Source organism: Hippoglossus stenolepis, chromosome 7 (genome assembly GCF_022539355.2).
Source record: "Hippoglossus stenolepis isolate QCI-W04-F060 chromosome 7, HSTE1.2, whole genome shotgun sequence".
Classification (NCBI taxonomy): domain Eukaryota; kingdom Metazoa; phylum Chordata; class Actinopteri; order Pleuronectiformes; family Pleuronectidae; genus Hippoglossus; species Hippoglossus stenolepis.
The window spans coordinates 7083801-7096885 of NC_061489.1; the positions used below are offsets into that span (position 1 = coordinate 7083801).

The 13085-nt window shown below is 41.0% G+C and overlaps 1 protein-coding gene across 1 annotated transcript in view; it reads left to right on the forward strand.

Moving 5' to 3' along the window:
* The window catches only part of aff2 (AF4/FMR2 family, member 2), a 155116-nt gene that overhangs the window by 100680 nt on the left and 41351 nt on the right, over nucleotides 1–13085 (forward strand). Inside the window, exon 10 of the mRNA XM_035162169.2 lies at nucleotides 2580–2617. Coding sequence (XP_035018060.1) covers nucleotides 2580–2617 — 38 coding nt within the window. The remainder of the gene's footprint in view (nucleotides 1–2579; nucleotides 2618–13085) is intronic.

Consider the following 13085-nt stretch of genomic DNA (forward strand, 5'->3'; position numbering starts at 1 on the left):
ATTGTTGTGTCTTGACTCAGGTTGTGTCCAGTAGTTTGGCATCTGTGATACACACACAGTCAGATTATGTGTTTCAGAGCACATGAGGTTGTACACAGTCTTCTGCAGAAGTGCAGCAGGAAAACAAAAACCTGCAAAGTGCTGAGGCTACTAATCGACCTTGAAACAGAGATAACTCGTAACAGATGGTGAGAGCAAACTGGACGGTCAGCACAAGCTCCAGCAAACAAGAGGTGTGAGGTACAGAAAGGCAGCAATCAATAGGTCCAAAAGGTTACCGAGTAAATGGAAGGTGTGAAAGTTACTACATGGGCCTAAAGGCACCTGGGTAAATAGAGAAATACCACATCTTGTGGCAAAGAAAAACGTGTTAATTGAGCATGACTGCTGATTGATGATAAATGAGTTGCTCTAAAACAGTAAAGACTACCATCATCAGTGGGGATATAAAAAGTCTGTGCTGAACTCACTGCATTAAATCCAACTGACAGCCGATGCAGAGATGCTAAAATTTGGCATATGGAGCGTCTTTGTTTTGCACGAGTGAAAATCCAGTAGCTGCTACAGTTTTCAGCAGTGAAAGCTGTGCACAAGAGTTGCATCAGAAAGTAAGGCTGTTGAACCCGGCGTTCAGGTGTTAGAAATGCTTCATAAAGTCTCTCATGTAAAGCGACACTGTGTAGACAAGCAAAGAATTCATTGTTCAGTTCCTGTTCGAGATGAAGCGGGGGTGTTTAAAGCCTCGTTAGAACTGTATCGCCAGGCCTGATGCGCAACGCTGGGATGTCTCGCACCCACATGAGAAAGAGGGAGAAGAGGATATGGAGATTTCGCAAATAAACATAAATCATACAGAGCGCTTTATGTCGCCAAAGCTTTAAGGTTTGAATTGTCCTGCCTTCGGTAAAAGAGCTTGTCCTGTTTGTCTGGAACAATCCTCGCAGCCGTGTTGTAACAGAGGAGATTGTGTGAATAAATACTGGTTGTGCTGTTCTGTATTTAAAATCCAAGTAAAGCCACCAGCGAGCTAAATATATTCACACATACAACCTCTACATGAGCCCCGCAAGTCTCCCAAAGCCAAAGATCTGAGGAGGTTTGTTGTTCTGGCCTGCAGCTACGCATCGATCTATCAGAAACTTCACTGGTCCAGTTAATCACCTTATTCCTGGAGAGGGAGAGGGAAAGAGAGAGAGAGAAAATACAAGCCAGAGATGAGAAAAGGTCGTGCTTTTGTTTTGAGTAATTCATTTCAATGGATTCAGTGCTTGAAGATGAATTAATGGCTGATATTTGCAGATATCGAGTTTACAGGTTTTTTGGGGGTTTGTTTTGTTTTTTCTAATTGATGTAGTCATGTACAAAATTGACTCTGAGTTGACAGAGGGGAGGGAAAGAGGACGCGAGCAGAGACCAGGGGGGGAGGAAAGGCTTCGCTGACAAACCTAATCACCCCATTCTTTGGCTGAACGGAAGAGAGTATGAATATAAACAAAGGAGTAAAGACAGGTCGGGGTGACGAGAGAGCAAAGGGAAGAGTTAAATGAAGGAGGGGATAAAGGAAGAGAAGAAGAGAAAAATGAGAGGTTTTATTTTTCACTTTTTCATTTTGATGACAAGAAAACCTCCTTTTCTTAAAAACCAGAGGAGCAGTCATACACAGACAAGTAGACACAACATATAACACTGTTTCAAATGATTTTTCTATGAACATTGTGACTTTACGTTATAGCTCTTCTGATATATATATATGTCTTTTTCTCAATATTTATGACATTTATCAAAATATATAATAAAATATATGCTGCAATATTTATAATGTTATCTAACCTTATTCAACAATTTCCTATTTTTCTTGAGATTATAAACCTATCCTCGTAATCCCAGGATAGTGGCCATACTTTTCTTACCATCACCAGGTACAAACGTTTGAACTCACAGAAACATGGACTATTTCAATTTACACGTTCAACTGTATCAGTAGTATTTACCTCATCTGCAGTGTAAGTACATGTGTGGCACTGAAGTAAAACAAGTATATTGAACATATTATTTTATTATTATTATGTTATTAGTGCTGCAACTTTACACAAGCGGAAGTACATTTTGTAGCTATAGACCCTTCCTGTTTGTGTTTTTGTAGAATTTAATCATTTTATGTTTCATATATCACATTATATATTAATGATGTATAATTTATTCGGTGCAAACAAAGAATATTTGAATATTACACACATCTTGTCGCTGTCCAGTAAAATAATTATCTTTATACATATATAAAATTAACGCACACACACACACTTTCATTCATTGGTTGTTGTGGTGTTGAGTGTTCTTGTGTTGCACTTAATATTATTTTTCTTTCATACAGCGCGAAACATCTCAGTGAAATGATCTATACCTTCAAAGAAAGTGCTAATTTAGTCATTCATTCCTCCATTACTGGAATTTGTGCAATAATAGAACTGTGCTGAAACTGAATATATTGATATTTAACGTGTGTGTGTGTGTGTGTGTGTGTGTGTGTGTGTGTGTGTGTGTGTGTGTGTGTGTGTGTGTGTGTGTGTGTGTGTTGACAGGTGTCTGACAAGCCCAAAGCCAGAGGCACAGCCCTGAGGTAAGACAAATAGCCATTCTCTGTTTTATTCATCTCCACTGCATTTCTATTGTGGTGCAGCAGAACGGAGCAAAGATGTGCATGTTGTATTGACTCAGAAAAATGTAAGTGAAATCTAGGTGACTTAGTCCTCGACATTAACCAAACAAGCTATGAATAAAATGTTCTTTGTCCTGAACCATACGACGGAGGCCTTGGTGGTCGGTGCTGGATGATCTTCTGCTCTTTACTTCTGTGGCTGTTTGTCCAGAGCCTGTGATATAACCCCTCAGTAGAGATGCACAGTTGTGTTATATGAACAGATGTCACCTCAAATGGGAAAGAAGGTTAAGGAAAGTTGATGTTGTGTACGTTTTTTCAGTGAGAAGATTTTGTTTTGAAGAACATTTTTTGAAGGTTATTGCAACAAAGTCTCTGTTAAGGCTTGCGGATGTAAAGTGGCTGTAATTCACTGAAACATCTGTGATGGCAGGTGCCCACTTGATAACCTCAGTCACCAGCCTGCGCTCACGCTCAACTCTGAACCATTTCAAATGAGGCAGCAGATGTCTTCTATACTCACTGTTTGTAGGTTAGTGCATAAATGTGAACAGGACGTCCCTGTGTTCATCTGGGTTTATTTAAAGGATTTTTACAGGATCCTGTTTATCACTGAGGGTATATATATACGTATATATACACACATAATGATTGAAAGTCAGTGAGTCAGTTCTCCTCAGGCCTCTCTTTACTAAATATAGTCTCATTATGACTTAACCAGGTCTAATATTTAACCCTCACACTGAGCGTATGGTGAACATATGGGGACGTGTTGTTGAGATTAAAAGCTTTGCCCTGGCTGTTTTGATTTGCTTTGAGTGCAGCCTTCTTCTTTAATATTGCTTTGAGTTATTGAAGTTAATTTGCTCTCTTTTGGGTTATTTGTTAAACTGGAGGTGCTTGAGTTATCCCTATTTCCAATTTTTCCTACATCAGCCAGTATAATAGTGCATCTAGTCCAGGAGTCTGAGTCGAGTCCAACTCAGGTCCTGATTTTCAGACTGGACCTGGACTCGAGCACTGACTGCATTCAGAGGCAGAAGTTGGAGACAAGGATTGACTTTTTAGGCCATAATAACTTTGGCACAAGATATTGATGGATATACACTGCTCATAAAAATTGAAACATTTAAATACTTAATCATCACAGTCTAACACCAAGTCAGTTAAACTTCAGGGATCAATCTGTCCATTTAGGAAGACCAAGTGATTGTGAATCAATTTCAGATGCTTTGGTGTAAATGTGTAAAAGTGCAATGGAGGCAAAAGCAAGACAAGCCCCAAACAGGGAATGGTTTTACATGTGTTGGCCACAGACAGCTGCTCTCTCTCCTTATCCTTCATGACTGATTCTTCTCTAGTCTTGTGTTCTGCTGGTGTCCTTGTCACTACTGGTAGCACGAGTCAGTACCTGCAGCCAGATCAGGTTGCACAGGTAGTCCAGCTCCTCCAGGATGCCACATCCATACGTGCAGTCCCAAGAAGCTTTGCTGTGTCTCCCGGAAAAGTCTCAAGTGCACAGAGACACCAGGAGACCGGCCGTTACACGAGGAGAGCTGGACAAGGCCGTAAAAGGGCATCAAACCAGCAGCAGGACCGGTTTCTGCTCCTTTGTTTGAGGAGGAACAGGAGGAGCACTGGCAGAGCCGTACAAAATGACCTCCAGCAAGCTACTGGTGTGCATTTTCCTGACCAAACTGTCAGAAACAGACTCCATGAGGACGACATGAGGGCCAGACGTCCTCTAGTGGGACATGTCCTCACAGCCCAGCACCGTGCAGCTTGATTGACGTTCGCCAGAGATCACTAGAACTGACAGGTCCGCCACTGGCGCCCCCGTCATAGATAAGAGCAGGTTCACATCGAGCACATGTGACAGGTGTGAAAGAGTCTGGAGACACCGTGGTGAACGTTATGCTGCCTGTAACATCATCCAGCTTGACCAGTTTGATGGTGGGTCAGTGATGGTCTGGTGGGGCATATCCTTGGAGGGTCGCACAGACCTCCATGTCATACCCAACGGTAGCCTGACTCCTGTTAGGTACTGGGATGAAACCCTCAGAGCGATTGTCAGACCTTACACTGGTGCAGTGGGTCCTGGTTTCCTCCCTGTGCAGGACAATGCCCGGCCTCATGTGGCCAGAGTGTGGCAGCAGTTCCTGGATGATGAAGGTATTGATGCCATTGACTGGCCCCAATGTTTCAGTGACCTAAATCCAATTGAGCACCTGAGGGATGTAATGTATCGGTGTAGCAAAGTACCACCACAGACTTTGCAGGAGCTCACTGATGCCCTGATCCAGGTCTGGGAGGAGATCCCCGAGGTCACCTTCCACCGACTCATCAGGAGCATGTCCAGCCGTTGTCTGGAGTGCACACAGGCACACAGAGGCCATACACACTACTGAGACACCTTATCAGTTACAGTGATGAAATTCATGCAAGTTGGATTTAACAGTACCTGCTAAGCTGCCTACAGAGATGCTGTGTTCAAGCATCATGCTTTTCCAGAGTTTACATCAAATTCAACCTTGATGACTCAGATTCTAACTCAGTGAAAGGGAACCTGACATGGACTTGCGCACAGAGAATTCGAGACTTGACATTTAGTGACACAAATACAACACCAATCTCAGAGCACATCGGCTTAGTCTGTCAGTGAATTAGCCTTCGGGTGGAACGGCCAATAGTTTGGGGCTTACAGTGTATACAGCATATAACCGGGCCAAAACTCTGTCTTCAGTTCGCTATACCAACTAGTTTCTTTTATTACACAAGAGGAATGACTCTCCTCACAAAACAAAAATAGTGATATCTTTTGTGGATGTAGAGGTCCAGACAGCATTTAGGCTATCTCTATTAGCTGCTACCCGCAGATAAATTAAAATGCAGATAGCTGATTCATTTCTGTCAATATGTTTCACCTCTGTTGCTCTCACGAACTATTTACTTGTGAGCAACCAAACCCTGCTCAAACATGATTGGTCAAACTAGAAACTTCCAGTCCCGAACTCTTGTCCCTCGTCTACAGAAATACTGCATATTCACATACAGAATTTCTGAGATATTGTTACTCTCATGGTTATAAATATAATAAAAAAGTCAAAGTAGCCATATCTGTAGATGATATAAAAAAAAAAGGTAAATTATTAAATCGCTACCGTCATGTTATATATTCACAAATGAATTTTATGCAGTTGATCATCTGGTCAACCTCACTGAGAGGTAATTTAAGTGAATTGAATGATAAATTACCACATCTGTTGGTCAATGACAGCAGCGAAAAGAAATGTTTTCAAGAATTCATCAGTGAAAGCATCGTTCCTCTGCTCCTCTCATTTGAAAGTGTCAATCATTCCTCCACAGCTTGAGGCAGCAGCTACTGCTGTGTTCGCTGGAAGACTTTCTTTCATTGTTTTGCTGTCAGTGTCTGAAAAATTTAGCTAGCAGTGAAGAGTGGCAATCTGATTTTCTTTTTCTTTCCTTTACATTTGAAGGACTTTGTCGAGCAGATTTCCTATACGGTGATGTGATGTCAGTGAAAATAGAATTAAAGGCTTATGGTGTTGTTATATAATGAGGTTTAATCATCACTGGTGACTCCAGCTTCCTTTGGAGGTGTGTGTCTGCTTGTTTTTCCACCATCTCATTTGACTAATTACGGCATCAGGTACGATCCCCTCCTGCGCCCTCTGATTTGTAATTTGGACTAAGATTAATCTAATCGGCAGGAAACACACCACATGAACAATCGTCAATAATAACTTTTTCGCTCCTGTCATTTCTAGAAGCAATACATCCCATTTCCATAATATCAAACAATTTCCCATTTATCATTCAGTGATGCGTGGGCTACCCATTATTGTCATCTTGTTGAGTGTTAACATCTTGGGGGAACATGTCATCTAATTAATCATTAGTAGAAATGTTAGTTGCGTTTGTAACATCACAGAACATTGGAGAGAATTCATGTAAACAGCTGATTTTGGCACCGAGATACATTTTTCATAACTTGGTCTTTTGCTTGGAATGTGTTGTAAAGCTCAGCCTGGTGCAGAAGAATATAAGAATCTTTTATAAATGAAGCTCGTTGTGTTCACAGACTGAGGGCATTAGCATGCAAGTCTGGAGTGTGACTCCGTGTGCGAGTGTGTGTGCATGTGTGTGTGTGTGTGTGAGAGAGAGCGAGAGAGAGAGAGAGAGAGTGTGTGTGTCTTGTGTCTGTGTGTGCCCCAGGCCATGTGTTACTCTGCTACCACTAATGAGCCCATTCACTCTGCAGCCGAATCTACTGAACACCACACATACACTTACACATACTCACATCTACAGGGACGGTGGGACTAGAGATGCTGCGAGCGATCTACCGGCTATATCCCCCATGGAAAGCAACACACACACACACATTCATACACACACTCTCGCACCCACACTCCATGAAGACACACGCTTTTTTTTTTCAAATCCTTGCTCTGACAACCTCACCCACATACCAATCGTTATTCTGCTGCCACACATACACACACATACAACCACCCACCCTATCCATCCCACTGCAGTGTATCATCTTTATATTACTGCTCTGTAATCTGTAAAATCTTTACCTGCTCCCCTGTATTTTCTTCATTATGTCCTACGTGCATCTTTCATATTATTTACCCTGGTGAGGAAATCTGCCTGGAGATATATGGATTTATCTTTTTATTCTAATTATTTTAGTAGTAAAAGCACAAATAAAAGTTCTACTGGAGTTCACAGTGGGAGGGTTACACTGGATGTAGTGATTTAATAACCAAGCGTAGAACTAGGACGCATAGACAAGGTAAAAGTTTAAACAGGTAAGTTTATTGCAAATACTTTCAATGGTCGTGAATCTTTTTGACGATAGAGCGAGACTAACAGGGAAGCCAGGACGGATAATGGCGTGTAGCAGGCTGGGGTTTAGACTTTCAGGGACAGGACACACATGAGGAACTGAACAAAGAAATGCAGGAATGGTGATATGTGGTGCAGGGAGAATCATTAAGAAGTACTAGGTAGGCTAGTTGTAATTAGTGTCCCTCAGGGAGACACTGAGAAAACTGGGGATAAGTGGAGAGAAGGAGCAGGTCTTTATCCTGCTGGTTTCAGGTGGAGTTGATGAACTGATAAGTTGTGTGTAGATAAATTGACAGGTGGGGAAAACTGAATTGCTGTGCCAGGTAGACACACACACACACACACACACACACACACACACACACACACACACACACACACACACACACACACACACACACAAATTGGGGAGGAAGAAACACCAGGAAGGGGGGACCTGTCTAACTATGACAGGGAATAGTATCATTATAATATATCTCAGCAGAGATGCATTCAACTACTCAGTTCATTTTACACAAAACAATGGTGTAATTCAATGATTTGCTTGAGCCCATGCAATTCATTCAGATTTACCAGCATCGTAAAAAAAAACAGCAAGACAGCATAATGTTGGTGACTCCCTACCTTTGAAGATGACGTCAGACTGTTTGTCGTCCGATTGTTTTTCCACTTCTTGATTATTAAAATTATTTTATTCGATAAAAGTCCAGAGATCCAAAGAATGAAAAGGGGTTTTCATAAAAGTGTTCCAAGTTGTGAATATAATATCATGTATAATCCACTACAAAAAGTCGGTCAACTTATTCTTCAGTTCTTTCAATAACCAGCCTGAGGCAAACTTGGTTTAAATGTATAATTTTGTAAAGTCCAAATCTTGTTAAAGCAGAGCTTCCGAGCAATTTACATTCTGTTATTAACCCTGTCAGTTTGCTCCCTGACCTATCTTTCTCTCTACCTTGCCACCTCCCATCTTATTACTTTGCCATCTTGCTGTCTCTCTGACCGAATGAGGGAAGTCACTGGTCTGCTGAGGCGCTTAAACCCCTGGACGGGAAAAAGCTAAACCCTGTGAGATAGCTGTGGCCTTGAGCTTTCAGGAAGGGAAGGCCGAGGGCAGTGATTTGTGGTCCTACCTACAATAAATCAAACGTGATTGGTTAATTCGCCTGCCATTGTCTTAACAAACACACAGCTATGAGGTCTCTGGGTCCCAGTTATGACATCCTAACCAAACAATGAGCAAGCTAACTTTTTTCTCTGCTTAGACTACAATAAAGGAAAATCTGATTGGATCATTTTATTTTCATGGTTTTATGAAGTTTATGAAGCGAACTTGATAGAAAATGAGGCTTAAATCAGAATTTGAGAAAATCATTATTAAATGAGAGAGAATAAAAGCAACATTTGAAAAGCTGATATGTTTGGCTTCTCTGAAGGAGTGAGACCAAAGTACCTGTCAGTGTGACTGTATACAAAGTCAAGGAAAAGATGCAAGTGGATGGACACGGACACTTAGTTGCTGTCTTAACACACTAAGAAAACTAAATAAAAGACACAAATGTTCACTACGCTTTTGAAGAATACCACCTAACAAGAATTGTTTGCTAAAAACACAATTAATGGGGACTATACAGGAGTGACACTTGAATAGTGTAATAATGGTGAGTGGATGTTGCTTTATTGCAGAAGTGGACATGTGTGGATAACAAATTGTGTGCTTGTTCAGTAAAGCACATCTATTAAATGTCATCATTGAATTGGCAGCACTCCTACTTTTTAGTGCCAAGTCAGATGTATCAGACACATATCAGCGCTTTCAGAAAAATAACACTTTCACAGTCTGGAATGCTGGAATTGAACATTATTTACATGAGGGAAACTGGTAAACTCACATTGTCGCTTTGCAAATTATCAGAAAAATGCAGCTTAAGTTAGATACCGCTGTACTAACAACTAAGGTGTATAAGAAAATATAAAGCAGTGCACATTTACCTCTGGTCACCCTAGAATGTGGCACTGCAAAGTTCATCCGTGTGTCTTTGTGAAAAAAGATATGTCAAAAGTTTGGTGACACAGTGTTGAAGTATATACTGGAGCTGGTGAGCTGGGAAGTCCCAGTGTTCCCAACTGTTTTCAATGGAAAGTAACTACCACATCAACAATATGATCTATAGACTAATTCAAAATGGACGACATGACAGCTCCCAAAATATATCTGAAGCCAAAGCATCTCAATCACCATCAACAAGATGGCTAATGTATATTGCTGCCTTCTTCCAGTCACTAAACACAGTCAGAAGAGAAAACTGCGGCCACATGGGAACACAGCACTGAGAAATACTCGCAACTCTTGCCCAAGTTGGAAAGACTCTCAAATCAGCTGGAAACACCTTAGCATTGGTACAGGTTTGCTATCTGCTCATTTGCAGTTTTGTCAGTCCATTAACCAGCCGGTTATATCTACTAACATGCTTTGTCAGTAGTTGGGCTGATAGTTCCGCTTCATCGTGATGCCCCACTTTTGCATAATGCATGTCTAGCAGCTAGTCTGGCACGCCCCCTGACAAAGCCAGGTAAAGCAAGAGTGGAGGCCGAAATCTCCTAGCTAAAATTTTTCGGGCTAAAACCAAGCGTTTCAGACAGAGGCTGAAAATAAGAGCTGCAGCAGTGGAAAGTATTAGGAAAGTTTTCTGAACATTAGAGCATGTAAACCTTTTCAAGTGATAACCCAAATCAAAATTATGAACCTGAATAGGAGCATAATTTGTCTCCTTTAAAATAGGTCAGTGCAACACAGCTGGTAGGCTCCCATAGCTTCCTCTGCGATAGACTCTTTGTCTCTGTTCCAAAAGGCCATCGATGTTAAGTGGGCTATTGGTCAGAGAAACAGATTAGCAAGTCAAAGATCAACAATTTATTTGCTATTCTGAAATCTTGCTGGTAGAGATGAATGTTAGCATGTTTTTTTCCCCAACCTCTGGATGTTTACGTCTGTAATTCGGTTTGGTTGGTCAGGGGAACTTGATGCCTTCCACCTCAGAGTCTTTTTCCAAGCAGGTCATGGTGATAACCCTAAAACACCAGGGGTATAAAATATAGTTAGATTATAGTTTTCACTTGTTAGTACAATGACAATCAATCTTACATGGTATTAACAGCAGAAAAGAAAATCTTTTTTTTTAAAGTTATTTCTCTGCATTAATTTAACTGTATGAATGCAACCCAGCTGAGAGAGAAATCTGTAGGCTCACTTCACTCGTCCTGTGATGTAACCCATCAGAGATGAAGGCGTTCACGTTCATGATCACTGACACAAACATGTCGGCAGGTTAAAGAAACAGGTTAAACAGTGCCGGTGCACCCTGCTCCAGTCAAGTCTATCAAATGTGACATGAATTCAGATGTGAAACGCTCTTTCAAACCCTGTCACTGTTGCTGCTGCCAGGGAGCATAACACTACATATGTAGGAATGGAAACCTGTTATAGCCTTCCCCACAGTACTGCCCCAGGCAAACACACACAAAGTACACACTCGTGCACACATCGCTGAATGCTGGATTCCATCGGCAGCTGTGCTTTTGAAAAGGTGGAAACTTTTATTTTTCAGACTTCATAATTTATGACTAACATGGAACTACAACCACAAGAAATATCCTGTGAGCCTCAAACATGAGATGCAATATTAATATTACATGTGACTGTACACAAATTAAACTTTCCACAAAATCCACACACAACAACAAACACACTACCACACACAAACACATGCATTCATCTACATTGCAATATAAAAATAATCAATGGACCTATGAATGGTAAATGGTATTTTTATTACAATTGTGCTCCAATGTCAGTGGGTCAAATATCTTTGAATCGTTGTTCGATTGCAGTAAAGGACATGCAATAATTTATAAATCCTGTCAAATTGGACGACATATCATACACTCACCCCGAGTCAGATAAACAACCAATGCATGCAAATATGCCTGCAAACACACACACACACACACACACACACACACACACACACACACACACACACAACCGCTGCAGTTTACACACACTTGTGAGTGATGGAGAGAGACAGAGAGAGAGATTGTAAAGCCAGCTGTGCAGCGGGGAGCCCTGCCAAGTGGAGGGCAGAACCAGCGAGCTGAAGGCAAATGATAAGATGACAGATGAACTGAGCCCAGATGGCCTCCACACTGCACTTCACAGTGCCGCCTTACTGTTAGGATTCTGCATATTTTCACTGACTTCTTCAGCTATTTTAAGAGCCTATATTTACCTGTTTTTCATGATCCTTCTGTGTCACACTCTGCCACTCTGCTGGCTGTGGTTAAGCTGAGCCGTAGCCCGTCTGGCTCAAAGCCATACACCCCATTGCCTTCAGAGGCTAATCAATTCAGTTTTCCAGCTGAAGCGATTGGGAGGAAAACAAAAAAATGCTGTAACACTCTATTGTCTTGTTGATTGTCCTTTTTATGTTCAATCGCTGTTGTTCAATTATTGTTGACACAGTCTAAACAGAACATAACACAAATGTACCCTGGGTTTATAAGAGCACATAGAGGGAAGAATGAATACAAAACTGAGGATATTTCAGATTCCCCAGATTCTCAGACATTAAGGCAGAGTGTCCTCATAGCTGCAGCCCTGTAATTATAACTACAGTGTTCACATTTATTGGCCCAAAAAACCGTATACCATTTGCTCTGCTTGATTGAATTATTCTTATCATAAAAATACGCCAAGTCTAATACATAATGAGTTCAATTATTTAGTAACATCAGATATAGAGCAAGAATAGTTGAAGATGAGGAGTTTATGAGAGGGGAGGGAGTCTGCAGGATGCAGTGGATACACACAGGTTAAATATACACACTCCAGTTGACTCTGCTGACAAACCGTCGGCTGAGGTCTGGAGGGAGGAGCAGAACGAAGGGTAAAGATCAGACATAATGTGCTAACAGGGCCTGTGGGATGTATTCAATTAAATTCAGTTCCATTGAAGTTAAATTGAAATTAATTGAATTCTGATTAGATCGGGTGAGTGGAAGATGCTGAAAATAAAGGTGACCACAGACTACAGTGTATGCTGAAAAAAAGTCAATTGATTGGTTTTAAAATAACATTCATCTCCTACTAATTGGTTTGGTCTTGTACGTTTTCACAGACATGTAATTTCTGCATGCGCTGGTCAGGGTTAATGGTGGGCATATAAATTACAGGACCTATAAGTAAACATGGTCCAGTTTTATGTTTTCACTGACCCTTTTACAGCATTAAACCAAAACCATGATTTTTCTTTAACCTTAACTAAGTGGTTTGACAACCCTTAACATATACATAACACAGGAGGCATGCTTTAACAGCCACACGCATGCATATCTATTCACTATAGACATTACACTATTTTTCCTGTCTTTGTGTCTTGCACATAGTCACACATTGTGTTTAAAAACTGCTTTTTCTTTAAAAAGCAGTTTTTTAACTGTTTAACAGTTTAAAAACTGCTGAATTCTCAGCCTCCCTCCCAAACTGTGGGAA